The sequence below is a fragment of the Passer domesticus genome, chromosome 32, assembly GCF_036417665.1.
Source record: "Passer domesticus isolate bPasDom1 chromosome 32, bPasDom1.hap1, whole genome shotgun sequence".
Lineage (NCBI taxonomy): Eukaryota > Metazoa > Chordata > Aves > Passeriformes > Passeridae > Passer > Passer domesticus.
Window position 1 is genome coordinate 46,650 of NC_087505.1, and position 27,504 is coordinate 74,153.

The window sequence follows — 27,504 nt, forward strand, 5'->3', positions numbered from 1 at the left end:
CAGAGCCCTTTTCCAGAAATCCTACCCAAAAAATGGGGTGGGAGCCCTTTTTCCAGGAAACCCTACAATAAAGGTTCATGAAGCCATTATTTTCCAGAAGACCCCACAATAATACCGGATTCCTTTCTCCAGTTTTAAAATAAAGCCTCAAATAAAGTTTATGGGATTCCCTTTTCCAGAAGACCCTACAAAACTCATTCCCAGCTCCCCCAAACCCCATCTGGGGGCTCCGAACCCCCTTCACCCCCCGAATTCGGGGCTTGTGGGGGCAAACCCGCCTTGAGCTTTGTGGGGTTTGTGGGATTTGGGAGGGCTCCGTGCCCCCCTCACCTTTCCCCGTGTCCCCCTTTCCCCCCGGCGGTTTTTGGGGTCGGAGCCCTGCAGGTTTATGGGACTGGGCAAGGATCCGCTCTCTGGCGGTTTGTGGGGTCGGGGGGGCCCCGCGGGGCCGGGGCGGGGCCCCCCCGTTCCCGATAAGGGCCGGGCGCGGATCCGCCCCTCCCGGCCCCAATAAAGCGCTGATCTCATGCCCCGCGCGGCCCCAGAGCTTCGGGACCGGCCCCGGCTTTTGGGATCGCCTTTGGGATCGGCCCGGGGCTCCGGGATCAGCCCCGCGTTCGGGATCGGCTGTGGGATCCGCTTTAGGATCCCCCCCGAGCTTTAGGATCGGCCGCGGGATCGGCCCCAGGTACGGCCCCGCTGTCCCCGCGCTGTCCCCGCGGTGTCACCTCCCCCTCCCCCTCCCGACACAGACATTTGGGATTTGGGGGATCCCGGAGCCGCTTCCCAAAGGAATTCCCACGCTGTGTCCCCACCCCGGCTCTGGGGACACCGCGGGGCGCCGCTTGCGGGGCCGCGACATTCGGGGACTCGCGGTTTGTCCCCGCTGTCACCCCGGAATTTGGGGGGGACGCTGGGACCGGGGGCGAGGCGGGAGCGGGATGTGACCCTGGGAGGTGACAAAGGTCGGGGACAACTTTTGGGCTGTGCTCGGCGTCCCCAGCCGCTGTGGGGTGGCACGGCCAGCTCCCCCCTGTCCCCCCGTGTCCCCAGAGCCGCCAGTGCTGGCACCAAGGGGTGCCCCCCGTGTCCCCCCGTGTCCCCATCGGTGCCACCCGCTGTCCCCGCGCTGTCGCCAGGTCCCCGCGGCCATGACGCCGTACCGGCAGGAGCTGGAGAAGTACCGCGACATCGACGAGGACAAGATCCTGCAGGAGCTGTCCCCGGAGGAGCTGGCGCAGCTGGACGCCGAGCTGGCCGAGATGGACCCCGAGGTGGGCACGGGCGGGGGGCCGCGGGACAGCAGGGGACAGCAGGGGACAGCAGGTGACACGGGCGCTGTCCCCAGAACGTGCTGCTGCCCGCGGGGCTGCGCCAGCGCGACCAGACCCTCAAGAGCCCCACGGGACCCCTGGACCGGGACGCGCTCCTGCAGCACCTGGAGCGGCAGGCGCTGGAGGCCGAGGAGCGCCAGGACCTCGTGCCCTTCACCGGCGAGAAAAAAGGTCTGGGGACAGCGGGGACAGCGCGGGGACAGCGCGGGGACAGCGCGGGGACAGGCTGGCCACGGGCTGGGGACAGCGCGGGGACAGGAGGGGACCGGGCCCCCGGGCTCGGGTATATTTAGCTCGGCCTCGCCAGCGGCTCGGGTGTCCTGGGCGAGCTGGGCCCCCGCCAGCCCCGGGCACGGCCACCAGCCCTGGCAGTGTCACCCCCGGGAACAGCAGTGCCAGCCCCGGGATGGTCACAGCCCTGGCAGTGTCACCCCCGGGGACAGCAGTGCCAGCCCCGGGATGGTCACAGCCCAGCGCCAGCCCCAGCGAGGCCACCCCGGTGATGCCACCTGAAGCCGTTTGTCCCGTGTCCCCGGTCCCCAGGGAGGCCGCCTGTCCCCGTGCCCGGTGTCCCCATGTCCCCGCGCCGCCTGTGACCCTGTCCCTGTCCCCAGGGAAGCCGTTTGTCCCCAAGGCGGCGGCGCCGGCGCTGCCGCGGGAGGAGCAGGTGACGCTGGAGCCCGAGCTGGAGGAGGCGCTGGCCAACGCCACCGAGGCCGAGATGTGCGACATCGCCGGTGGGTGGGGACAGCGGGATTGGGGTCGGGATGGGATCGGGAACGGGAATGGGAATGGAATGGGATGGAATGGGGCTGAGACGTGTGACATCGCCAGTGGCTGGGGACAGTGGGGACAGCAGGATTGGGATTGGGAATGGGATGGGATGGGAATGGGAATGGGAATGGGGCTGAGATGTGTGACATCGCTGGTGCGTGGGGACAGCGGGACAGTGGGATGGGATGGGATGGGATGGGATGGGAACGGGAATGGGACGTGCGACATCGCCGGTGGGTGGGGACAGCGGGACAGCGGGGTTGGGAATGGGATCGGGATGGGAATGGGAACATGGATGGGGTTGGAATGGGGGTGGGATTTGTAAAGGATGGACTTGGGATGGGACTTCCATGGGATTTGGATCTGCTGGGCTGGGGTTTCCATGGGGTTGGGAGCTGATAGGGTGGGATGGGATTTCCATGGGATTTCCATGTGGCTCCCATGGGATGAACGGGGCCGGGCTCTGCGCAGGCCGGGATCCCCGCGGGGCCGGGAGCGGCACCAGGAAGGGCCTTGGCCGAGGGTAACGCTGTCCCCAAGGGTGTCACTGTCACCCGGGGAGGGACACCTGTCCTTGTGTCACACACCTGAGTGTCACGCGGTGTCACTGTCACCTGGGGAGGGACACCGAGCACCGGGCCAGCACGGCACACCTGTCCTTGTGTCACTGTCACACACCCGAGTGTCACACGCATCCCTGTCACCCCTGTGTCACACACAGCTGAATGTCACACGCACTGTCCCACAGTGTCACACGCACTGTCCCACAGTGTCACACTCGGTCCCCCCTCACCCTCTGTGTCCCCTCAGTTAAAGCAGCCCCGACCTCCCCTTTGGCTCCCAGTGCCACCTCCCCGGGGGGACAGCGGGGTCCTGTGTGCCCCGTGTCCCCTATGCCCCCGATGTCCCCAGTGCCACCCCGCTGTCCCCGCAGCCATCCTGGGCATGTACACGCTGATGAGTAACAAGCAGTACTACGATGCCATCTGCAGCGGGAACATCTGCAACACCGAGGGCATCAACAGTGAGTGACAACAGGACAGGGATGGGGACACAGTGAGTGACAACGGGACAGGGATGGGGACGGGGACAGGGACAGAGCCTGGGAATCCACAGTGAGTGACAAAGGGACACAGGGACAGGGGACAGAGCCTGGGGACAAGGGGATAAGTGCCTCCATGGGGTGGTTGGGGCAGCATTTGGGGACCAAACTCGCATGTCCCTGTGTCCCTGAGCCCGTCCCCATGGTGTCACGGTGTCCCCACACTGCCCCAGGCGTGGTGCAGCCGGACCGGTACCGGCCGGTGCCGGACGAGCCCCCGAACCCCACGGACGTGGCCGAGACGCTGCGGCGGCTGCAGGACAACGACCCCGCGCTGCAGGACGTCAACCTCAACAACATCAAGGTGACACCTCCGCTCGCGTGAGGCTGGCACCCAAGGGTGCTCCCTGTCCCCAGTGCGTCCCCACGGTGCCGGGTCCCACCCCAGCCCCTGGTGACCCTGTGTCCCCAGGACATCCCTGTCCCTGAGCCCCCTGGGGACACTCCCAGCTCCTGGTGACCCCGTGTCCCCGTGTCCCCAGGACATCCCTGTCCCCACGCTGGAGGCCATCTGCCAGGCCATCAAGACCAACACCCACGTGCGCAGCCTCAGCCTGGTGGCCACGCGCAGCAACGACCTGGTGGCCAACGTGAGTCCCCCACTGTCCCCAAGTGTCCCCAGATGGGTCCACCCCGTGCCTGTCCACCCATCCCTGGGACACCAAAGGCGGTGTCCCCACAGTGCCACTGTGGTGTCACTGCGGTGCCACTTTGGGGCCACTCTGGGGTCACTCTGGTGCCACTCTGGTGCCACGGCGCTGTCCCCGCGGTGTCCCCAGGCGGTGGCCGAGATGCTGGAGCAGAACCGGAGCCTGCAGAGCCTCAACCTCGAGTCCAACTTCATCACCAGCACGGGGATGCTGCGGCTGCTGGCGGCCATCGGCCACTGCCCCACGCTGAGCGAGATCCGCGTGGACAACCAGGTGACAGTGGGGACAAGGACAGCAGGGACAGGGACAGCAAGGGAGGTGACAGTGACCTGACTGTCCCCAGTCCCACAGTGCCAGCGCCTGGGGGGTGTGGCAGTGCCACTGAGGGTGTCCCCGCTGTTCCCGCAGTGCCAGCGCCTGGGGGACACGGTGGAGATGGGGGTGTGGCAGTGCCACTGACCCTGTCCCCGCTGTCCCCGCAGTGCCAGCGCCTGGGGGACACGGTGGAGATGGCCATGGCAGCCACGCTGGAGCAGTGCCCGTCCCTGCTGCGCTTTGGCTACACCTTCACCCTGCAGGGCCCGCGGGCGCGCGCCGCCGCCGCCCTCACCCGCAACAACGAGCTGCGTGAGTGTCCCCAGGGTCCCCAAGGTCCCCAGGGCCACCCCGGGGCCACCGCCAGGGCCCCACCCGGGAGGGCTCAGCCAGAGCTGGCCCCAGCTCACAATGAGCCCCTGAGTGTCCCCAGGTGTCCCCAAGGGTGGGTTTGGGGTGTCCCAGAGGTGCACCCACCTTAAAGGGAGCCCTGGGAGTGTCCCCAAGGGTCCCCAGGTGTCCCCAAGGGTCCCCAGGTGTCACCTGGGGGTCCCAGAGCTTGGAGCAAGCTCCTGAGTGTCCCCAAGTGTCACCAGGGGCGGGACTTTGGGGTCCCACCCCTGACCCCCCTCTTTTCTCTCCCCCCAGGTCGCCAACAGAAGAAATCCTAAAATTCCCCCGTGCCCGCACTGAGCTCAGGAATAAAGGGAATGAAGTGGAGAAATGGTCCCAAAAAATTCCCACTTTATTCCTGGGGCTCTGGGGACGCTTGGGGGCTCCTGGGGGCTCCTGGGGACACTCGGGGCTGTCAGGCTGGTGGCAGTGGTGGCGGCTCCTCCTCGTCGGAGTCGAACTCGGCGTTCCCGTCCTTCACCCAATTCCCAGAGGGATCCTGGATCCAGCCCCGGCTGGGACACAGGAAACCGATTGGGGACTCGCTGGGATCTCGGGGAGTTTTTTGGGATATTTTTGGGGCTTTTTTTTTGGGTTTTTTTGGAGATATTTTTGGGATTTTTTGTGGGTTTTTTGGGGTTTTTGGGGTGGTTTTTTTTTTGGATTCTTTGGGATATTTTTGGGATATTTTGGGGGATTTCTGTGGGGGTTTTTTGGGGGATATTTTTGGGGTTTTTCCCAGAATTCCCAGACCCCACCCACCTGCGCAGGTGCAGGTGGTGCCGCAGGATCCGCAGCCGCTCCGGGCTCGGCCCCTCGGAGCTCCGGGAATTTCCTTTCCTTCGCCGTTTCCTGTCCTTGGGAGCGCCTGGGGGAGCGAGGACGGGGCTGCCGGGAATTCCGGGATGGGGAATTCCCGGGAAAGCCCCTGCAAGGGCGGGCTCTCACCCTCTCTGTGCGTGGGGCCGGGGGTTTCGGGATTCCCGGGGTTCCCGGGGTTCCCGGACGGCTCCGGCGGCGTCTGGGGATTCTTTGGGATCATCCCGGGGATCCCGGCCTGGGAGCTGCTGCCCTTCGTCCTGGGAGGGGGACGGGAGAGGGGGTGAATCCCAAACCATTCCCTTTCCTGGGAATCCCAGAACTTTTCACGGTGTCTCTGAGCTCCTTTCCCATCTTCTCCCTTTTTTTTTCCCTGTTTCTTTCCCATTTTTCCCCATCTTTTCCCCATTTCCCCCATTTTCCTGTTTCCCCACATTTTTCCCTGCTTTTCCCCCATTTTCCCTGTTTCCCCTGTTTTTCCCCCATTTCTTCCGTTTCCCCATTTCCCTATTTCCCCCCATTTCCCCATTCCCGCAGTGTTTTTCCCTGTTTCCCCCATCTTCCCCCCCTTTCCCCCCATTTTTCTCAGTTTTCCCCCATTTCCCCTATTTTTTCCATTTTCCCCCCATTTCCCCCATTTTTGTCCCCATTTTTTCCCATTTTCCCTGTGTTTTTCCCCATTTCCCCCATTCTCCCTGTGTTTTCCCCCCATTTTTCCTCATTTTCCCCGTGTTTCCCCCGTTTCCCTCAGTTTTTCCCCCACATTTTTCCCATTTCCCTGTTCCCCCCCATCCCCCCAGTTTTCCCCGTTTCCCCCCATTTCCCCCCGTTTTTTTGCCCGTTTCCCCCAGTTTTCCCCCCGTTTCCCTGTGTTTATCTCCATTTCCCCCATTTCCCCCATTTCCCCGTGTTTCCCCGGTTCCTCACGCGTTCCGGCGGCAGCAGCTGCTGTACGGGGCCGCTCTCAGCAGCGCGCTCCGCGCCAGCCGCCGCGTCCGGGCCAGCAGCGGCGCCTGCGCGACACGCCCGCTCAGGCCCCGCCCACCGCGGCCACGCCCACCGCGGCCACACCCCCATCGCGCCCAACCAGGCCACGCCCACTCCGTATATGGCCAAAGGCCACGCCCCCACGGACACACCCATATAGGCCACGCCCCCGTGGAACACACACCCCCACATAGGCCACACCCACCCAGGACAACACCCCCATAGGCCACACCCACTTGGGAGACACCATGGGGCCCCACCCACTTGGAGACCACACCCACAGAGACCACACCCACACTGAGCCACACCCACATCGAACCCCACCCATTCAGTGTCACACCCTGGGGCCACGCCCAGCCCGGCCACACCCACCTGCCCCCCTGGCTCCGCCCCCGGGGGCTCCTGGGGTCCCTGCGGGGCCTCGTGGGGCCAGCGGCGCCCGAAGGAACGCTGCAGGCCTGGAACGGGGACAGCAACGCGGACAGGGGGACAGGGGGACAGGAATGGGGACAGGAATGGGGACAGGAATGGGGACAGCAACGCGGACAGGGGGACAGGAATGGGGACATGGGAACAGGGACAGGGACGCTGTGAGGGGACATGGGGACAGGGACAGGGGACATGGGGACAGGCGAGGGGACAGGGATGGGGACAGGGACAGGATGAGGGGACAGGTGACATGGGGATAGGGACAGGGGGACAGGAATGGGGACAGGGACAGGGTCAGGGACACGTGAGGGGACAGGGACATGAGGACAGGGTGAGGGGACCGTACAGGTAACACAGGGACAGGTGAAATGGCAGGGGACACGGGGACAGGGGACACCCCGGGGCACGGGGACAGGGGACATGGTAGGGGACACGGGGACAGGGGACATGGCAGGGGACACGGGGACAGGGGACACCCGGGGCATGGGGACAGGTGACATGGCAGGGGACAGGGACAGGGGACACCCCGGGGCACGGGGACAGGGGACATGGCAGGGGACACGGGGACAGCCGCACTCACTGTCCAGGTGCTTCCTGCCCGCGCGGTGCAGCAGCAGCGTCTGCAGAGTGTCACACACGGGCCGCTGGGGACACAGCGAGCACGCCAGCCTGGGGACAGCACGGGGCACTCTGGGGACACCGCGGGGACACCGCGGGGACACCGCGGGGACAGCCAGGGGACAGCGGGGACCCTCACCTGCCGTCGCGCAGCAGCAGCGCCTCGTCCTCGGGGATGGCGCTGGCCAGCAGCTCGGCCACGCGGCGCCTCTGGGGACAGCGGGGCCCGCCGTCACCTCCTGTCCCCACACTGTCCCCAGACTGTCCCCACACTGTCCCCAGACCGTCCCCAGACCGGCCCCACACTGTCCCCAGACCGGCCCCAGACTGTCCCCACACTGTCCCCAGACCGGCCCCAGACCGGCCCCACACTGTCCCCACACTGTCCCCACACTGTCCCCAGACCGGCCCCACACTGTCCCCAGACCGGCCCCACACTGTCCCCAGAGCCGGACAGCCCCGGGCCGGGCTGAGGGGACACAGCGGGGCCGGGGAAGGACCCGCGGGACCCGGAGGGGACACAAAGGGCCCGGGGAAGGGTCGGGGGTCCCGGGGGGTTCAGGAAAGGGCTGGGGACACCCCGGGGAGGGTGAGGGGACACAAAGGGAGCGGGGAAGGGTCGGGGGGGCCTCGGGGCCGGGAAGGGCTCAGGGCACCGCGGGGCTCAGGCCGCGGCCCTGGGTGAAGCCGGGGGAGGCCGGGGCTGGGCCGGGCGCTGCCGGGGGTGCCGGGGGGTGCCCGGGGAGGGGTCCCGGGGGTCCCGGGGGGTGCGGGCCCCACCTGCAGCGCCCCGAGCGGGCCCGGGTCGCTCTCGTCGCGCTTAAAGGACATGGCGGCGCCCGCTAGGCCGCGGTCTCCATGGCAACCGCCACCGCCGCTTCCGGGTGGCGCTTCACAGCGGGCAGCGCGCGGGGGGAAAAACCAATCAGAGAGGGCCCAGCGCGGCCCCCGCGGCATGATGGGAGCTGTAGTTCGAGCGCGGGAAGCTCCGGTGGGAATGGCGGCGGAGGCGGCCCGGGCGGAACTACAACTCCCAGCAGGGGCGGCGAGGCCGCGCCGGTTCGGCGGGGCCCGGGGCCGAGCGCTCCCCGTGAGCGGCGGGGCCGGGCCGGGACCCCCGGGCGGGACCCCCGGGCCGGGACCCCCGGGCGGGCCATGGCGGGCAGCGGCGGGGCCGGGGCGGCGCCGCGGGAGCACCGCCTGCAGCCCGGGGACACCCTGCCGGGGCTGGCGCTGCGCTACGGGGTGACGGTGAGCGGACCGGGGACACCGGGGGGACACCGGGGGGACACCGGGGGCAGGGGGGGCCGTGGGGAGCCCAGGGGTCATCTCGGGCCCGTGCTGGCCCGGTTTCCTTTGCCTGCTGATCCCGGTCCGTGTCCCCATCCCTGTCCCTGTCCTGTCCCCGTCCTGTCCCCATCCCGGTCCCGGTGCCGGTGCCGGTGCCGGTGCCGTCCCGCAGATGGAGCAGATCCAGCGCGCCAACCGCCTCTACTCCTCGGACACGATCTTCCTGAGAGCCACGCTGCTCATCCCGGGGCACGGCGAGCCGCCGGGGGACAGCCCCGGGGACAGCCCTGGGGACAGCACCGGGGACATCACCGGGGACATCACCGGGGACAGCGCCGGGGACAGCCCCCGGGACGGCCCCGGCCCCTCCCGGCGCGACCTCTCGGCCTCGGATTTCCTGCGGCGCTTGGACGCCGAGATCGGGCGCTGCAAGGAGGCGGCGCGGGGGCTGCGGGGCCCGGGCAGGTGGGAACCGGGGAACCGGGGAGAACCGGGGGAAAATCGGGGGGAAAAATGGGGGGGAAATTGGGGTGGAACTGGGAGGAGATTGGGGGAAATTCCGGGGAAAAATTTGGGAAAAATTTTTGGGAAAAATTTGGGAAAAAGTGGGGTAAAAGTGAGGGAGTGAAACTGGGAGGAGATCGGGGAGCGGAGCCTCGGGTGCAGCCGGGTGTGGTGGCACCGGGGCGGTGGCACTGCCACCCCGGCTGTCACGGTGTCACTCGGTGTCCCCGCAGCCCCGGGGGTGGCCCCGGCCCCGCTCTGTCCCCCCGGGGGGCCCGGCTGGGACCCCGGCCCCTCACCAGGACCCCGCGGGCGGCCGCGCTCAGGGACAGCGAGGACGAGATCTTCACCTTGTGACACCGGGGACATGGGGACACGGGGACAGCGAGGACACTGGGGACACCCGGGACGAGATCTTCACCTTGTGACACCGGGGACATGGGGACACGGGGACAGCGAGGACATTGGGGACACCCGGGACGAGACCTTCACCCTGTGACACCGAGAACCCGAGCCTGGGCACGCCCAGGATGTGACACTGAGGACACCCGGGAGGTGACACGGGAGGTGCCACCAGAGGTGCCACCGCTCCTCGCAGCCGTGGGCCCCGAGGGGACACGGGGACTTTGGGGACGTGTCCTGCTGTCCCCTCCCTGTCCCCCTTTGGGGCCGCAGGGCCAGCCCCGGGGCACCTGGGAGCCACTGGGGACAGGGACAGGGACAGGGACGGTGCCACCACGCCCTGCCAGCTTGTGAATAAACCCGAGCATTGTCACCAGGCTGGGCTGTGACACCCCTGGGGACAGGGTCACACCCCCTTGGGGACATTGTCACACCCTGGGGACAGGGTGACACCCTGGGGACAGTGTGACAGCCCTTTGGGGACACTGCCACCCCCCCAGGGGCATTTGGGGACATCGCAGCCCCTGGGGACACCGCGGGGCTGGATCCCAGAACTCCCAAATCCCCAAACCCCAAATTCCCAAACCTGAAATCCCAAACCCCAAATTCCCAAATCCCCAAACCCCAAATTCCCAAACCTGAAATCCCAAACCCCAAATTCCCAAATCCCCAAACCCCAAATCCCCAAACCCCAAATTCCCAAATCCCCAAACCCCAAATCCCCAAACCCCAAATTCCCAAACCTGAAATCCCAAACCCCAAATTCCCAAATCCCCGAACCCCTCCCGTCACCTCCAGGATCTCCAAACCCCAAATCCCCATCCCAGGATCTGAGACCCCTCCCCCAGGGAAAAAGAACCCCCAAATCTTATAAAAAAACCCAAATCCCATTAAAAAAACCCCAAATCCCGTTAACCCCCCCCCCCAAATTCCACTCAAAAAACCCCAAACCCCATTAAAAAACCCCAAATCCCACAAAAAACGAGTCCAAAAGTGGGGGATTCTTCCCAGCTTCAGCCCCCCGGGCTCTGATATTTATAATATTTATATGGAACCCCGGGATTTGGGGAAAATCCGGGGTTTTGGGGGGAAACCTGGGTTTTGGGGGGAAATCCCGGGATTTTGGGGGTGCCACCCCCCGATTGTCACCGTGTCACCCCCGATTGTCACCGGGAGGGGGGAGGGGACACCGGGGGTATTTACAGCGTGGGGGAGGGGCGTACGTACATATTTATAGGGGTTTTTTTTGGGGGGGAAAAGGGGGAATTCCCAACAAAGTGCATCTGTCCGTCTGTCCGGCCGTCCGGGGGGAATTCCCGGCCGGAATTCCCTGGAAAATCTTCCGGGGGGTCTGGGGGAGGGGAGGGAAATTCCAGCCCATCCCCCCCCTCCGGGTTAAAGGTGGGCGGGGGGCGTCGGAGCCTGGAAGAAAAGGGGGGAAATGGGGGAAATAACGGGGGAAAAGGGGAATTAAATAATGGGGGAAATAACGGGGGAAATGGGAAATTAGCAGGGGGAATAATGGGAGAAATAATGGGTGAATAATGGGAAATAATGGGAGAAATAATGAAGGAAATGGGAAATTAATGGGGGAAATAATGGGGGAAATAATGGGGAAAATAAAAAACAATGGGGGAAATAATGGGGAAAATGGGAAATTAATGGGGGAAATAATGGGGGAAATAAGAAGGGAAATAATGGGGGAAATAATGGGGGAATAATGGGGGAATAATGGGGAAAATGGGAAATTAACATGGGAAATAATGGGGGAAATGGGAAATTCAATAATGGGGAAATAATGGGAGAAATAATGGGTGAATAATGGGAAATAATGGGAGAAATAATGAAGGAAATGGGAAATTAATGGGGGAAATAATGGGGGAATAATGGGGGAAAAGGGGAATTAAATAATGGGGGAAATGGGAAATTAATGGGAGAAATAATGGGGGAAATAATGGGGAAAATGGGAAATTAAATAATGGGGGAATAACGGGGGAAATGGGAAATGAACGGGGGATAGTGTGGTGTGGGAAAGGGGACAGGGACGGTGCCACCGGGCTCTCACCTGTGCCGCGGGTGGCGGTGCCAGCGCGGGTGGCAGTGCCACCGTGTCCCCGGGGCGAGCTCTGGGGGCTGGGGGGCGGCAGGGCCCTCCCGGGCACGGCGCTGGGGACACTGGGGACACTGGGGACACTGGGCACGGCGCTGGGGACACTGGGGACGTTGTTGGGGACACTGGGGACACTGGGCACGGCGGCGTCGCCCCCGCCCAGCGAGCGCAGCAGCTGCCGGTGAGCGGCTTCCATGGCCTGGGGGGACAGGGACAGCTGGGGACACGGGGACACGGCTGGGCCAGCCCTGGACACCCGAGTGTCCCCCCCATGTCCCCAGTGATGTCCCCAATGTCCCAGTGATGTCCCCAGTCTCACCCTGAGGCTCAGCAGTTTCACATTAATGTCCCCAATGTCCCAGTGACGTCCCCAATGATGTCCCCAATGTCCCCAGTGATGTCCCCAGTGATGTCCCCGTGTCCCCAGTCTCACCCTGAGGCTCAGCAGTTTCACATTAATGTCCCCAGTGTCCCCAATGTCCCAGTGACGTCCCCAGTGATGTCCCCAGTGATGTCCCCAGTGATGTCCCCAGTGTCCCCAGTGATGTCCCCATGTCCCCATGTCCCCAGTCTCACCCTGAGGCTCAGCAGTTTCACATTCATGTCCCCAGTGTCCCCAGTGATGTCCCCATGTCCCCAGTCTCACCCTGAGGCTCAGCAGTTTCACATTAATGTCCCCGATGTCCCCAGTGATGTCCCCAGTGATGTCCCCGATGTCCCAGTGATGTCCCCAGTGACATCCCCAGTGATGTCCCCAATGTCCCAGTGATGTCCCAGTGATGTCCCCATGTCCCCATGTCCCCAGTCTCACCCTGAGGCTCAGCAGTTTCACATTAATGTCCCCAGTGTCCCCAGTGATGTCCCCATGTCCCCAGTCTCACCCTGAGGCTCAGCAGTTTCACATTCATGTCCCCAGTGTCCCCAGTGATGTCCCCATGTCCCCAGTCTCACCCTGAGGCTCAGCAGTTTCCCCCGCAGCTCCTCCAGGGTCCCCAGGAGCAGCTCCGTGTCCCCGGGGGGGTCCCCGCTGTCCCCGGGGGGGTCCCTGCTGTCCCCTCCCGGCCGGGGGGGCCCCGTGGGGAGGCTCAGGTAGAAGAAATTCCCTGCAGGGGACAGGGGACATCAGTGGCCCCGGGGACCCCTGGTGGCCCCCAAGGGCTCCTGGTGGCCCTGGGGACTCCTGGTGGCCCTCCTGGGGGTGTTTCTGGTGGCCCTTCTGGAGTTTTTGGTGGCCCCAGGGATATTTTGGTGGCCCCAGAGGATCTTTGGTGGCCCCAGGAAGGAATTTGGTGTCCCCTGGTGGAGTTTTTGGGGCCCTTTTTGGGTTTTTTGTGGCCGTTTTTGGTTTTTGGGGGCCCTTTTGGGTTTTTGGGGCCCTTTTTGCATTTTTGGGGGCCCTTTTGGGGTTTTTGAGGCCCTTTTTGGGGTTTTGGTGTCCATTTTTGGTTTTTGGGGCCCTTTTGGGGTTTTTTTGGGGTGGGGGAGGGGCTGGTTACCCTCGGTGCTGGCTCCGCCTCCTTCCCGCAGCTCGGGCTCTGATTGGCTGCAGCTGTGTGGGGGCGTGGCCTCCTCCAGCCCCTCCTCCTGGGCTGGGCCCCCCAAAAAAGGGGGGGGGAGGGGAAGGGGGAGCGGCCCCGCCACCGGAATGCGGTAATTAGCACCCCAATTAGTTAATTAGCACCCCAATTAGTTAACTAGCACCCCAGTTAGTTCATTAGCACCTCAATTAGTTCATTAGCACCCCCAATTAGCACCCGAAATGAACTGGCACCCGAAATCAGCACCCCAAAGTTAATTAGCGCCCCTAATTAGCACCCAGCACCCCAGAATCAGCACCCGAAATTAATCAGCACCCAAAATTAGCAACCCAAATTAATTAGCGCCCACCACCAAAAAGAAGCACCCCAAAATGCCAAAATTAGTGTTCAGAACCCCAAATCAGAACCCGAAATTCATTAGAATCCAAAATCAATTAGCACCCCAAAATCAGCACCCAAAATTAATCAGCGCACAGAACCCCAAATGAGCACCCAAAATTAATTAGCACCCAAAATTAACGAGCACCCAGCACCCAAAGCTGGGACCCAAAACTGGCACCCAAAAGCAGCACCCCAAAATTGGCACCCAGCACCAGACCCCAATCAGATCCCAAAATCAGAGCCCGAAATCAGAATCCCAAAATCAGAACCCAAGATCAGATCCCGAAATCAAAACCCCAAAATCAGAACCCCGAGATCAGAATCCCGAGATCAGAACCCCAAACGAACGCCCTGAAATCAACACCCAAAAATCAGCTCCAAAACCCAGAACCCAAAATCACCATCCCGAAATCAGCGCCCGGGGAACGAGACCCCAAATCCCAAAAGGAGCAGGGAATGAGACCCCAAATCCTGGGAATGAGAGAGACCCCAGATCCCAGCAGGGATCCCTGCAGGCACTGCAGGGAATTCCCATCGATTCCCCCACAAATCCCACCCCAAATTCCCCAAATTCTCCCGATCCTACCCCAAATCCCAGAGGAATTCCTGCCCCAATCCCCCCAAATTCCTGCCCCAATCCCCCCAAATTCCTGCCCCAATCCCCCTTTACCTTTCCGGTTGATTCGGATCCCGTTGGGCTCCGGCCCCTCCGGCCCTTCCTGGCTGGACACCGGGAATTCCCGACCGGACTTTGGGAATTCCCGAGTGGACACTGGGAATTCCTGACTGGACACTGGGAATTCCTGGCTGGACATCCCGGAATCCTGGCTGGACACCGGGAATTCCTGACTGGACGTTGGGAATTCCCAGCTGGACGTCCCGGAATCCCGGCTGGACGTGGCCGAGTCCTGGCCGGACGTGGGGAATTCCCGGCCGGACGTTGGGAATTCCCGGCCGGACGTGGGGAATTCCCGGCCGGACGTGGGGAATTCCCGGCCGGACGTGGGGAATTCCCGGCCGGACGTTGGGAATTCCCAGCTGCACTGGCGGGGATCCTGGAGCCGCCGGACAATCAGGAGCCGCAGGGCCTCCACTGGGATTGGGGAGGGAAAATGGGATTTGGGGTTTTCCAGGGGAAATGTCCCGGGATAGGGGAGAGAGGGAGGGGACAGAGGGATCTGGGATGTTCCCCCGGGGATGGAGGAAGGAAAACTGGGGGATTTGGGATTGTCCCCAGGGAATGGGGGAAGGACATTTGGGGGATTTGGGATTGTCCCCAGCTCTCACCATCCTCCAGCGCTGCCTCGGCCACTCCGGCGCTTCCCGGGGATTTGGGGATTCCGGGAACGGGGCCGGGACCCCCCGGGGCGGGGTCGGGGTCCCCCGGGTCGGGGTCGGGGTCGGGGTCCCCCGGGTCGGGGTCCCCAGCCCCGGCCCCCCGCGGCTCCTCCAGCAGCTCCTGCGCCCGCCCCGGGGGCTCGGGGTCACTGCCGGCTGCCAGGGGGACACCGAGGGGACGTGGGGACACCGTGGGGACACAGAGGGGACATGGGGACAGCGGGGACACCGAGGGGACATGGGGACAGCGGGGACACAGAGGGGACACTGTGGGGACACCGTGGGGACACAGAGGGGACATGGGGACACGGGGACACAAAGGGGACACTGTGGGGACACGGGGACACAGAGGGGACACCGTGGGGACACAGAGGGGACATAGAGGGGACACCGCGGGGACACCATGGGGACACGGGGACACAAAGGGGACACGGACAGGACAGGGACAGGGACGGGGACAGGACAGGAGGTGACAGGAGGGGACAGGAACACGGACAGGGACAGTGGGGACATGGGGACAGGACAGGGGGACAGGGTCGGGGCAGGCCCCGCGTACCTGAGGAGCAATCCTCGGGCTCGGTGTCCCGGGCCAGCTCTGGGGACACGGCGGGGTCCGGCAGCAGCAGGCTGGGAACGGGAACGGGAACGGGAACGGGAACGGGACAGGGCTGGCACCGGGACAGGGACAGGGACAGGGACAGGGACAGGGACAGGGACAGGGACAGGGACAGGGACAGGCAGCCCCAAGTCCCCATCCCAGAGACCCTCTGGGGACACCGGGGACCTCCTGAGCTCCGTCCCCGTTCCCATCCCCTCCCCATTACTCCCGTTATTCCCAGTCCCATTCCCCTCACTCCCACTATCCCCTCATTCCCATTCCCATCATTCCCATTATCCCACCGTTCCCACCACTCCCCTCATTCCCACCACTCCCATTCCCACCATCCCATTCCCCTCATTCCCATTATCCCATTCCCATTATCCCGTTATCCCATCCCCAGTCCCACCTGGCCCCGTCCCCGCTGGCCTCGCTCTGTCCCTGCTTTGGTGGCCCCGGGGGGCTCCTGGTGGCCCCTTGCACCGCCTGCTCCAGCAGCTGCATCCACCTGCAAAAGATTCCAGCCAGGAATTCCAGCCGGGACCCCCAGCCCTTCCCGGGGACCCTCCCTCTCATCCCGGGGAGGAATTCCAGCCCATCCCAAGGGATTTTCCTGCCCTTCCCAGGAATTTTTGTCCCCCCAGGGTATTTTCCAGCCCATCCCAGGGGATTTTCCAGCCCATCCCACGGATTTTTTTCCCCCCAGGGACTTTTCCAGCCCATCCCAGTGGTTGTCCAGGATTTCCCCTCACGTGTTCTTCTCCGAGGACGTCAGTGCCACCAGCTCGTAGATTTGGGGTCCCAGCTCCGAGGTGCAGATGATGAACAGGGCGCGCTTGTCTAGGAAGGACAAAATTCCCAAAATTCCCAGCCCCAGAATTCCCAAAATTCCCGGAGTTCTGGGATTTCCCCTCTCACTTGCGGCCACGGAGCAGATGAGCCCCAAGCTGAGCTGAACCCCCATTCCCACAGCCCTTTTTCCCCCCCAAACACCTTTTCTCCACAGAAAATCCCAGATTTTTACACAAACCCCCCGTTTCCCCCTGTATCATTCCCAGAATTCCCGGAATTCCCTGATTTCCTTGCCCTCCTGTGGCCAGAGTGCACCAGCAGTGAGCTGAGCTTGAGCACAGGGATGAACCCCCATTTCCCCCCAAAAAACCCAAGTTTTTTACAAAAAACCCCCATTTTTTTACAGAAAACCCCCATTTTTTTACAGAAAACCCCCATTTTTTTACACAAACCCCCAGAAATTCCCGTTTTTTCCCCATCTCATTCCGGAATTCCAGGATTTCCCTGCCCACCTGTGGCCACGGAGCGCACCAGCAGCGAGCTGAGCTTGAGCACGGGGCTGAAGCTCTGCTTGGTGTCCGGGGCCCCCCCCAGGCCACCCTTGCTGTGACACTTGAGCAGCCAGCGCTCGTCCTGGCGCTGCAGCAGCACCAGCAGCTCCTCCAGCAGCAGCACGTGCAGGTCTGAAAAATTCCAGGGGGGTTGGGGAATTTTTGGGGATTTTTTTGGGAATTTTTGGGGATTTTTTCCGATTTTTGGGGGATTTTTTGGGTATTTTTTCCAATTTTTTTTTCGATTTTTGGGTATTTTTTAAATTTTGGCGACCTTTTTTAATTTTTAGGGGATTTTTAGTGATTTTTTTGGGGGATTTTTTTAGTTTTTTTTTTTTTTTTTCCGTTTTTGGTGTATTTTTTGGGGGGGATTTTTGGATCCCAGTCCCTCCCAGTTGCCCCCAGTCCGTACCCACGCTCTTGTCCTTGCCCACTCTCCAGGCCAGGGGTCCCTCGTGGATCATTCGGTGTGTGGTCAGGTCCAGGTTCTGTGGGACCAAAACCCATGGAAACACCCCAAAACCCAGGGGAAACACCCCAAAATCCAGGGAAACACCCCAAAACCCAGAGAAAACACCCCAAAATCCAGGGAAAACACCCCAAAATCCATGGGAAAACACCCCAAAATCCATGGGAAACAGCCCAAAATCCAGGGAAAACACACCAAAATCCATGGGAAATACCCCAAAATCCAGGGAAAACACCCCAAAACCCAGGGGAAACAGCCCAAAATCCAGGGAAAACACCCCAAAATCCATGGGAAAGACCCCAAAATCTGTGGGGAACACAAAGCAACAACGGCGTTCTGCAAGGAAAATCATGGGATTTCCACAGAAAAAATGGGGGATTCCCGTGGAAAACTGGGGTGCAGCAATGGGGACTTCCAAGGAAAACCAAGGGATTCCCATGGAAAAATGGGGGATTTCCATGGAAAACTGGGGGATTTCCATGGAAAACCAGGAGATTCCCATCAAACCCATGGATTCCCATGGAAAACCAGGGTGCAGAAATGGCGATTTCCACGGAAAACCAAGAGATTTCCATGGAAAACTGGGGGATTCCCATCAAACCCATGGATTCCCATGGAAAACCAGGGTGCAGAAATGGGGATTCCCACAGAAAACGGAGGGATTCCCATGGTGCAGAAATGGGAATTTCCAAGGAAAACCAGGGTGCAGAAATGGGGATTCCCACAGAAAACCGAGGGATTCCCACGGAAAAACGGGGGATTTTCATGGAAAACCGGGGGCTCCCCACAAACCCCGGGGATCCCCAGGGGAAGGCGGGGAGGGCCCGTGCCCCGGGAGCAGCGGGAATACCCGGAATTCCGCGGCCAGGGGGTTGCTGGTCCTCTCCAGCGCCGAGGTGTCCAGGCGCCGCTGGTGCTCCCGCAGGCGCTGCCGGTTCTCGGCGCGCCGCACGGCCTCGTTCACCGCCCGCAGCACCTCCCGGCTCTGCTCACGGGCACGCAGCAGCTTCTGCTGCTCGGGGGAGCCCGCTGGGAACGGGGAGAAACGGGGAAAATCCAGGGGAAAATGGGACTGAGATCATTGATAGGGCACGCAGCAGCTTCTGCTGCTCCGGGGAGCCCGCTGGGAACAGGGGGAGAAATGGGGAAAATCCGGGGAGAAATGGGACTGAGATCATTGATTGGGTACACAGCAGCTTCTGCTGCTCCGGGGAGCCCGCTGGGAACACGGAGAAAAACAGGGAAAATCCAGGGGAAAATGGGACTGAGATCATTGATTGGGTACACAGCAGCTTCTGCTGCTCGGGGGACCCCGCTGGGAACGGGGAGAAACGGGGAAAATCCAGGGAGAAATGGGACTGAGATCATTGATAGGGTACACAGCAGCTTCTGCTGCTCCGGGGAGCCCGCTGGGAACGGGGAGAAACAGGGAAAATCCAGGGGAAAATGGGACTGAGATCATTGATAGGGTACACAGCAGCTTCTGCTGCTCAGGGGAGCCTGCTGGGAATGGGGAGAAACAGGGAAAATCCAGGGAGAAATGGGACTGAGATCATTGATTGGGTACACAGCAGCTTCTGCTGCTCCGGGGAGCCTGCTGGGAATGGGGAAATCCAGGGAGAAACCCATGGGATAACGGGAAAAATCCGTGGAAAGACCCGGGGAAAAATGGGATGAAATCCAAGGAAAGATCCAGGGGAGAAATGGCGAAAATCCAGGGAAAAGCAGGGGACTGACAGGGAAAGCAGGGCAGGGGAAGTGGGGGGCTCTCCAGGGCGAAGGGAACGAGGAATTCCAGGACAGACCCCCGGGATCGGGGCGCTCCCGTCCCTACCCGGGGTGCACTTGATGACGTTGTCCAGCAGCAGCGGGGTACTTGGTGAGGCGCTGCATCTCCGCGATCAGCAGATCCTTCAGCTGCAGCCGCCGGCACTGCGGGTTGCTCTCGGCCTCCTGGGAACGCAGGAGCTTGAGATCACCAGCTCCTGATCCCTCTGCTTCCTAAAACCCTGGAGCTCCTGATCCCTCTGCCTCCAAAATCCCTAAGTTCCTGATCCCACTGCTTCCCAAAATCCCGGAGCTCCTGATCCCCCTGCCTCCCAAAATCCCGGAGCTCCTGATCCCTCTGCCTCCCAAAATCCCCTAAGTTCCTGATCCCACTGCTTCCCAAAATCCCGGAGCTCCTGATCCCCCCTGCCTCCCAAAATCCCGGAGCTCCTGATCCCACTGCTTCCCAAAATCCCGGAGCTCCTGATCCCTCTGCCTCCCAAAATCCCGGAGCTCCTGATCCCCCTGCCTCCCAAAATCCTGGAGCTCCTGATCGCTCTGCTTCCCGGAATCCTGGAGTCCCTGATCCTCTGCCTCCCAAAATCCCAAAGTTCCTGATCCCTCTGCCTCCCCAGATCCTGGAGTTCCTGATCCCTCTGCTTCCTAAAACCCTGGAGCCCCTGATCCCTCTGCCTCCCAGAATCCCAGAGCTCCTGATCCCCTGCCTCCCAAAATCCCGGAGTTCCAGATCCCACTGCTTCCCCAAATCCCAAAATCCTGGAGTTTCTGACCCTCATTGGTTCCCCAAATCCCGGAGTTCCTGACCCCAACTGGTTCCAGGAATCCCAAAATCCTCAGCGAGCCCAAAAATCCCGAAACCGCCGAAATCCCCAAATCCCGAAATTCCCGACCCCGCCGGGCGACATAAAGGAGAAAAAGGGAAAAACCAGGTGGAAACAGGGAAAGAGAGGGCGGAGACGAAGGCGAGAAAAGGTGGGAAGTGCGGGAGAATCCCTGCGGAAGTGCAGACCTGCATGAAGAGCTGGAAGCGGCTCTCCTTGCGCTGCTTGGTGCGGATCAGCTCCAGCGCCACCGACTGCGAGGAGCAGAAGGCGGCGGCCACGCGCTGGAACTCCTCCTTGGCAGCGCCCTCGAACTGGGAACAGCCCCGGGAAAAGGGCATTGGGACCCCCGGGAAAGCGGGATTGGGATCCCCGGGAAAAGGGCATTGGGACCCCCGGGAAAGCGGGATTGGGACCCCCAGGAAAAGGGGATTGGGACCCCCGGGGAAAAGGGGATTGGGACCCCCGGGAAAGCGGGATTGGGACCCCCGGGAAAAGGGGATTGGGACCCCCGGGAAAAGGGCATTGGGACCCCCGGGAAAAGGGGGGATTGGGAACAGCGGGAAAACGGGATTGGGACCCCCGGGAAAGCGGGATTGGGACCCCCCGGGAAAAGGGGATTGGGACCCCCGGGAAAAGGGGATTGGGACCCCCGGGAAAAGGGCATTGGGACCCCCGGGAAAAGGGGATTGGGACCCCCGGGAAAAGGGGATTGGGACCCCCGGGAAAGCGGGATTGGGACCCCCGGGGAAAATGGGATTGGGACCCCCGGGAAAGCGGGATTGGGACCCCCGGGAAAAGGGCATTGGGACCCCCGGGAAAACGGGATTGGGACCCCCGGGAAAAGGGGATTGGGACCCCCGGGGAAAACGGGATTGGGACCCCCGGGGTTCCCAGCATTCCCGGGGCTCCGGGGAGGGGGGGTTCCCTACCCGGGCCAGCATCAGGTCGCCGATCTCGCCGATGATGGGGCCCTGCTCCTCCCGGAGCTTCCTCATGGATTCCGAGAGGGAATCTGGGAATGCGGGGAGGGGAGAGGGCGGGGAGGGGGGGGGGGGGAAAGGGGAAAAGGGGAAAAAAGGGAGGAAAAAGTGGAAAAAAAGGGGGAAAAAGGGGGGGAAATAGGGAAAAAGGGGGAGGAAAAGGGGGGAAAAGGGGAAAAAAGGAGGGGGAAAGGGGGGAAAAAGGGAGGTAAATTTGGGATTTTGGGAATTTGGGAATTCCAGAGATTTGTCTCACCGTGCACATCAGTGAGGTCAGGCAGGTTGGGGGAAGAGCAGGATCCCAGTGGGATTTGGGGAAAGCGGAGGGGTCAGGAAGTTTGGGATTTCAGGATTTGGGAATTTGGGGATTTTGGAATTTGGGATTTCAGGATTTGGGGATTTGGGATTTCAGGATTTGGGGAATTTGGGGATTTGGGATTTCAGGATTTCGGGGATTTAGGATTTCAGGATTTTGGGGATTTGGGATTTTGGGGATTTGGGTTTCTGGGGATTTGGGATTTTGGGGATTTGGGGATTTGGGAATTTGGGATTTCAGGATTTGGGGATTTGTCTCACTGTGCACGTCGATGAGCTCGGGCAGGTTGGGGAAGAGCAGCCCCAGCTCCTCCCGGCTCAGGAGCTGCTCCCGGCGCAGGCGTTGGAAGAAAAGCAAATCCAGAACGCGCAGGATGCGCAGGTGGGACAGCTCGGTGACAAACAGCTCTGGGGACACACAGGGGACACGTTGGGGACATTGGGGACACACTGGGGACAGACTGGGGACATCCAATTCCCAAGGCAGCCCCCGGAGCAGAACCCGACACCCAGAACCAGCCCCAGCACCCCAAAACCAACCCCAAATCCCGGGAAAAAAACAGGAATGAGATCCCAAATCTCGGGAGTGAGACCCCAAATGCAGAAGTGAGACCCCAAACCCAGCAAGGAACAGGGAACGAGACCCCAAATCCTGGAAAGGGGCTGGGAGTGAGACCCCAAACCCCAGGAATGAGCCCCCAAACCCCAGGAATGAGCCCCAAACCCCAGGAATGAGCCCCCAAACCCTGGGAGTGAGACCCCAAACCCCGGGAATGAGCCCCAAACCCCAGGAATGAGCCCCAAATCCCAGGAATGAGCCCCCAAACCCCAGGAATGAGCCCCAAATCTCAGGAATGAGCCCCCAAACCCTGGGAGTGAGCCCCCAAACCCCGGGAATGAGCCCCAAACCCCAGGAATGAGCCCCAAACCCCCGGAATGAGCCCCAAACCCCCGGAATGAGCCCCAAATCTCAGGAGTGAGCCCCCAAACCCCAGGAATGAGCCCCAAATCTCAGGAATGAGCCCCAAACCCCCGTAATGAGCCCCAAACCCCAGAGTTCCTCCCCCCAGAGCCCCCCCAGCCCCAGCCCCCGGCGTTCCCGGCGTTCCCGGCCGCTGCCCACCGTTGATGACCTCCTGGCGATCCACCTCGCGCTGGGGCAGGCTGGCCAGCAGCTCCCGGCTCACCGAGTGCTGCCAGCTCTGGGAATTCTGCTGCCAGCTCTGCTGGGAATTCGGGGCCGGCTGGGAGTCGGGCTCCGGCTCCAGGTCGGGCACGGGGCCCTGCTCGTCCTCCAGCAGGTGGGGCAGGAAGGGGTCGGCCCCCAGGCCCAGGCTGGGGGAATCCATGCTCCTGGAAAGGGGGAAAATCCAGGAAATTGGGGGGGGAATGGGGAAAGAAGGGGGGAAATGGGGAAGGATGAGGAAAAAATGGGGAAAATTGGGGGGAAAAATGGGGAAAGAAGAGGGGAAATTGGGAAAGGATGAGGAAAAAAGTGGGGGAAAACGGGGAAATTGGGAGGCAAAAAAAGGGGAAAGAAGGGGGAAACATTGAGAAAGAATAAGAAAAAAAGTGGGAGAAATGGGGAAAATTGGGGGAAATTTGGGAGGGATAAAGGGGGAAAGAAGGGAGGGAAATTGAGAAAGAATGAGGAGAAAAGTGGGGGAAAATTGGGGGAAATTTGGGAGGGATAAAGGGGGAAATTTGGGAGGGAAATTGAGAAAGAATGAGGAGAAAAGTGGGGGAAAATTGGGGGAAATTTGGGAGGGAAAAAGGGGGAAAGAAGGGAGAGAAATTGAGAAAGAATGAGGAAAAAAGTGGGGAAAAAAGAGGGAAAAATGGCGAAAATTGGGGGGAAAAAATGGGGGAGATTTGGTGGGGGGAAAGGGGGGGGAAATAATGAGGGAAAAAATGGGGAAAAAAGAGGGAAAAACGGGGAAAACTGGGAATGGGAATTCCGGGGGGGTCACTCACCTGCGCCCCATCTTTGGCGTGTAGGGGGGGGTGGGGTTTTCCAGGGATCTGGGAAAAGAACGGAAAAATCCCCCTGGGCTGTCCCAAAATCCCAAGTTTTCCCCGATCCTGATGAGTTCACCCTCAAATCCAGGGATTCAGCCCCAAACCCGTTACGTTCTATGGATTTTTCCATGGATTTTTCCATGGATTCTGCAGAAATTTGGGAGCTGAAGGAATAAAACCCCCTCCCTCCAGCCCCCTAAATCCCATTCCCAAAAACCCCAAATCCCAAACTTCCCCCGATCCCAATTTCCCCTCCTTTCCCAGACTTCCATCCCAAACCCCAAAACCTGGAGCTGGGCCCTCCGGAATTGTGGGAATTCCATGATTTCTGGCATTTCCCACCTGTTGGAGAGGCTGGAGGTGCAAAGACCCTCCAAAAAACCCCAAATCCCTCCATCCCCACGCTCCCACCTCGCCAGAGTTTGCTCCCAAACCCCCGTCACCCCAAAATCTGGGGCTGGGCTGCCCAGAATTCCAGAAATTCCATGATTCCCACGATTTCCCACCTGTTGGAGAGGCTGGAGGTGCAAAGCCCTTCCCAAAAAACCCCAAATCCCAAATTCCCCCATCCCCACGCTCCCACCTCCCCAGAGTTTGCTCCCAGAGCCCCATCACCCCAAAATCTGGAGCTGGGACCTCCGGAATTCTGGGAATTCTGGGAATTCTTGGATTTCGCACATGCTGGAGAGGCTGGAGGTGCAAAGCCCTTCCAAAAAACCCCAAATTTCCCCAATCCTGATGTTTCCACCTCCCCAGCGTTTGCTCCGAGAGCCCCATCACCCCAAAATCTGGGGCTGGACCCCCTGCAATTCTGGGAATTCTGGGAATTCCGGGATTTCCCACCTGTTGGGGAGACTGGACGTGCAAAGCCCTTCCCAAAAAACCCCAAATCCCAAATTCCCCCCATCCCCACGCTCCCACCTCCCCAGAGTTTGCTCCGAGAGCCCCATCACCCCAAAATCTGGAGCTGGACGCTCCGGAATTCCGGGAATTCTGGGAATTTCGGGATGCCCACCTGTTGGAGAGGCTGGAGGCGGAGGAGGAGGCGGAGTGCAGCCGGGCGGGCTCGCTGCCCGTGTCCATGTCCACGTCGCTGCGCGAGCGCGGCACCAGCTCCGAGCGCCGCGAGCGCCGCAGCTCCTCCCGGCCCTTCAGCGACTCCGAGCGGCCCAGGCGCACCTCGCAGCGGGAGCTGGGAATGCCGGGGGGAATGGGAATGCTGGGCAAAAATCCTGGGATTTGCGGCAAAAAATCCCCGGGAATTACGGCAAAAATTCCCAGGAATTACGGCAAAAATCCCCGGAATTACAGGAGAAATCCTGGGGTTCACAGGGAATGGCCCCATAGGGATCAGGCGCACCTCGCAGCGCGAGCTGGGAATGCCGGGGGAAAATGGGAATTCTGGGCAAAAATCCTCAGATTCATGGTGAAAAATCCTGGGGAATTACGGCAAAAATCCCCAGGAATTGCACAAAAAACCCCCAGGATGTATGAGAGAAATTCTGGGGTTTAGAGGGAAACGCCGGGATCAGGCGCACCTCACAGCAGGAGCTGCTGGGGATGGGGGGGAAAATGGGAATTCTGGGCAAAAATCCTGGGATTCGCGGCGAAAAATCCGCGGGAATTACAGCAAAAATCCCCAGAATTAAAGGAGAAATCCCCAGAATTAAAGGAGAAATCCCCAGAATTACAGCAGAAATCCCCAGAATTAAAGGAGAAATCCCCAGAATTAAAGGAGAAATCCCCAGAATTACAGCAGAAATCCCCAGAATTAAAGGAGAAATCCCCAGAATTAAAGGAGAAATCCCCAGAATTAAAGGAGAAATCCTGGGGTTTAGAGGGAAACGCCGGCATCAGGCGCACCTCGCACTGGGAGCTGCTGGGAACAGGGAATTCCGAGGGGAAAAATGGGAATTCTGGGCAAAAATCCTGGGATTTGCGGGAAAAAGTCCGCGGGAAGCCCCGAGCCGGCCCCACCTGTCGGGCTCCAGCAGCTCCTCGGGGATGCTGCCCGTGGACAGGCGCTGCTGGCCCGGCTCCGGGGGCTCCCCGTGGCTGTTCTCAAAGTGCTGGATCATGGTCCGCACGTTCCCCGGCTTCACTGCTGGGAAAACACGGAATTCCGGGAGCTGGGGGGGCCTCAGAGACAGTTCCCATCCTAAATCCCAAAATTCCCATCCTAAACCCCGAAATTCCTGTCCTAAATCCCAAAATTCCCATCCTAAATCCTGAATTTTTGATCCTAAATCCCAAAATTCCCAGCCCAAATCCGAAATTCCCGATTCTAAATCCTGAATTTCCCCATCCCAAATCCCAAAATTCCTGATCCTAAATCCCAAAATTCCCATCCCAATTCTCAAAATTCCTGATCCTAAATCCCCAAAATTCCCATCCTAAAATCCCAAATTCCCATCCCAAATCCCAAACCTGATCCCAATTCCCAAATTTCCCTTCCTAAATCCCAAACCCCCAATTTCCCTCCTAAACCCCAAATTCCTAAATCCCAAACCCTGATCCTAAATGCCAAATCCCAAATCCCAGAGTTCCTCCAGGAATTTCACCAGAGAAGAAAAAAATGGGAATAAACCCCAAAACCAAGGGGAAAAAAATGACTCAAAAATGAAGGAAAAGCAACGAAAAATTTGGGAATTTTTACCTTCCGCAGGGGACAGGGGGACATGAAATGCTGGAAAACAAAGAGGAGATGTCAAAATTCCCAAAATCCGGGGGAAAACCGGGAATTCGGGAATGCTGATGGGATGAGAACGGAAAAGAACGGGATGGGAACGCGGGAATGAGGCCGGGATCTGGGAATTCCAGGGGAAATCCCAAGAAAATCCCAGGAAATTGATGGGAAACCCCTGGAAAATTCCGGAAAAATTCTGAAGACAATCCCTGTAAAATGCCCAGGAATTCCCGGGATCCCCGGGCATTCCCGGGCTGCGGAATTCCGGGGTCACTCACTGCTCTGGGAGGAGCTCCGGGGTTTCCCGATGTATTTCAGGATCGGGTTCTGCCTCTGCTCCTTCTCCTTCCTGGAGCTGCTGCTCTGTTGGGAAAAAATCCTGGAATCGCTCGGAATCCCGGGAATTCCCCGGCCCCAAAGCCCAAAATCCCATCCCGAATTCCCAGTTCCCATCCTAAATCCCAAATTCCCATCCCAAATTTCCACCCTAAATCCTAAATCCCCATCCCAAATCCCGAATTTCCGTCCCAAATCCCAAATTCCCACCCCAAATCCCGAATTCCCACCTCAAATTCCGAATTTCCACCCCAAATCCCAAATTCCCACCCCAAATCCCAAGATTTGGGTCAAAAAATCTCGGAATTCAGGTCTAAAATTCCCAGGATTTGGGTGAAAATTCCCGGAATTCCCCCCAAAACCCCCAGGTTGGACCCCTGGGATCTCCTCGCGGAGCTGCTCCCGGGAATCCCGGGAATTCCTGGCAATTCCCACCTTCTTGGCCTTGGGGAAGAAGGGCAGCCACTTGTCCTTGTCCGGGAGCTTCTCGGGGGCTCCGGGGTTTCGGGATTCCCGGGATTCCCGGAATTCCCGGGGCCGGATCCCGGCGTGGGCCATGAAGGTGCTGAGGGCGAAGGCCATGGGAGAGCTGGGAAAGAGAATTCCAGAGGTGGGACGGGCAGAATTCCCGGGATCCCCAGATCCGCTGGGAGAGGGGGAAGAGGGAAAACTGGGAATTCCAGGGGAGGATTCCACAGGGAAAGTCGGGAATGGCACAAATTCCCGGATTTTTTCCCCGCTGGATCCGCTCACCTCCGCTCCTCCTCGTACTTGGAGCTGCGGGAAAAGGAATTCCTTGGAGTCTTCCATTCCCAATCCCAAATTCCCCTTCCCAATCCTAAAATTCCCATTCCCAGTCCCAAAATTCCCACTGCAGCCCCACAATGCCATCAGGAATTCCCGAATCCCACCAGGAATTCCCAATCCCAGCTCTCACAGGATGTCCCCGAGGTGCCGATCCCAACGATCCCATGGGAATTCCCAAAGATCCCACAGGAATTCCCAATGATCCCATGGGAATTCCCAACGATCCCATGGGAATTCTCAATGATCCCATCAGGAATTCCCAAAGATCCCATGGGAATTCCCACTCCCAGCCCTCACAGGATGTCCCCGAGGTGCCCCAGCTGTCTCCCATCCCAATGATCCCATCAGGAATTCC

General features: G+C 60.5%; 4 protein-coding genes across 5 annotated transcripts in view; 2 read left to right on the top strand and 2 right to left on the bottom strand.

Annotated features, from left to right (window-relative positions):
- The first annotated feature begins 309 nt into the window (after nt 1-309).
- On the top strand, nt 310-4,909 carry TMOD4 (tropomodulin 4). The gene is made up of 10 exons (XM_064401739.1): nt 310-688; nt 1,140-1,274; nt 1,349-1,505; nt 1,949-2,071; nt 3,043-3,132; nt 3,384-3,514; nt 3,693-3,800; nt 3,990-4,133; nt 4,343-4,487; nt 4,824-4,909. Exons 2-10 carry the CDS (start codon nt 1,152-1,154, stop codon nt 4,844-4,846), a joined length of 1,044 nt encoding a protein of 347 aa, XP_064257809.1. The 5' UTR covers nt 310-688; nt 1,140-1,151; the 3' UTR covers nt 4,847-4,909.
- Nucleotides 4,856-8,393, bottom strand: SCNM1 (sodium channel modifier 1). Of its 2 annotated transcripts, XM_064401741.1 has the most exons (8): nt 8,202-8,393; nt 7,561-7,631; nt 7,384-7,472; nt 6,747-6,832; nt 6,315-6,400; nt 5,517-5,647; nt 5,331-5,436; nt 4,898-5,083 (listed from the first exon to the last, which is right to left on the bottom strand). In XM_064401741.1, exons 1-8 carry the CDS (start codon nt 8,376-8,378, stop codon nt 4,984-4,986), a joined length of 846 nt encoding a protein of 281 aa, XP_064257811.1. In that variant the 5' UTR covers nt 8,379-8,393; the 3' UTR covers nt 4,898-4,983. The 2 variants fall into 2 exon arrangements, with proteins under 2 accessions (XP_064257810.1, XP_064257811.1); XM_064401740.1 differs by lacking the exon at nt 6,747-6,832 and having other exon boundaries at nt 4,856-5,083.
- Nucleotides 8,394-8,454: 61 nt separating this feature from the next.
- On the top strand, nt 8,455-9,994 carry LYSMD1 (LysM domain containing 1). The gene is made up of 3 exons (XM_064401742.1): nt 8,455-8,672; nt 8,884-9,176; nt 9,449-9,994. The coding sequence occupies exons 1-3, from the start codon at nt 8,577-8,579 to the stop codon at nt 9,570-9,572; spliced, it is 513 nt and encodes a 170-aa protein (XP_064257812.1). The 5' UTR covers nt 8,455-8,576; the 3' UTR covers nt 9,573-9,994.
- Nucleotides 9,995-10,618: 624 nt separating this feature from the next.
- LOC135288366 (rho guanine nucleotide exchange factor 11-like) overlaps nt 10,619-27,504 on the bottom strand; it is a 32,140-nt gene continuing 15,254 nt past the window's right edge. Inside the window, 25 exon segments of the mRNA XM_064401737.1 lie at nt 10,619-11,039; nt 11,683-11,926; nt 12,679-12,830; nt 13,224-13,316; nt 14,317-14,739; nt 14,934-15,140; nt 15,541-15,611; nt 15,992-16,090; nt 16,335-16,422; nt 16,887-17,057; nt 17,338-17,413; nt 18,245-18,423; nt 19,229-19,265; nt 19,267-19,347; nt 20,192-20,317; nt 20,936-21,018; nt 21,563-21,709; nt 22,425-22,654; nt 23,276-23,323; nt 24,336-24,512; nt 25,298-25,424; nt 25,977-26,006; nt 26,285-26,369; nt 26,778-26,931; nt 27,096-27,119. Of these exon segments, the coding sequence (XP_064257807.1) occupies nt 10,849-11,039; nt 11,683-11,926; nt 12,679-12,830; nt 13,224-13,316; nt 14,317-14,739; nt 14,934-15,140; nt 15,541-15,611; nt 15,992-16,090; nt 16,335-16,422; nt 16,887-17,057; nt 17,338-17,413; nt 18,245-18,423; nt 19,229-19,265; nt 19,267-19,347; nt 20,192-20,317; nt 20,936-21,018; nt 21,563-21,709; nt 22,425-22,654; nt 23,276-23,323; nt 24,336-24,512; nt 25,298-25,424; nt 25,977-26,006; nt 26,285-26,369; nt 26,778-26,931; nt 27,096-27,119 (3,343 nt within the window). The 3' untranslated portion in view covers nt 10,619-10,848.

Excerpts from the sequence above, each read along its gene's own strand:
- TMOD4 (XM_064401739.1), top strand. The coding sequence starts at position 1,152 with ATGACGCCGTACCGGCAGGAGCTGGAGAAGTACCGCGACATCGACGAG. Across the intron at positions 2,072-3,042 it reads CGAGATGTGCGACATCGCCG|CCATCCTGGGCATGTACACG; the intron begins GTGGGTGGGGAC and ends CTGTCCCCGCAG. Across the intron at positions 3,515-3,692 it reads TCAACCTCAACAACATCAAG|GACATCCCTGTCCCCACGCT; the intron begins GTGACACCTCCG and ends CCGTGTCCCCAG.
- SCNM1 (XM_064401740.1), bottom strand. The coding sequence starts at position 8,378 with ATGCCGCGGGGGCCGCGCTGGGCCCTCTCTGATTGGTTTTTCCCCCCG. Across the intron at positions 6,401-7,383 it reads GGGCAGGAAGCACCTGGACA|GCGCCGCTGCTGGCCCGGAC; the intron begins GTGAGTGCGGCT and ends CGTGTCGCGCAG. Across the intron at positions 5,437-5,516 it reads CGGCCCCACGCACAGAGAGG|GCGCTCCCAAGGACAGGAAA; the intron begins GTGAGAGCCCGC and ends TCGCTCCCCCAG.
- LYSMD1 (XM_064401742.1), top strand. The coding sequence starts at position 8,577 with ATGGCGGGCAGCGGCGGGGCCGGGGCGGCGCCGCGGGAGCACCGCCTG. Across the intron at positions 8,673-8,883 it reads CGCTGCGCTACGGGGTGACG|ATGGAGCAGATCCAGCGCGC; the intron begins GTGAGCGGACCG and ends GCCGTCCCGCAG. Across the intron at positions 9,177-9,448 it reads GGGCTGCGGGGCCCGGGCAG|CCCCGGGGGTGGCCCCGGCC; the intron begins GTGGGAACCGGG and ends GTGTCCCCGCAG.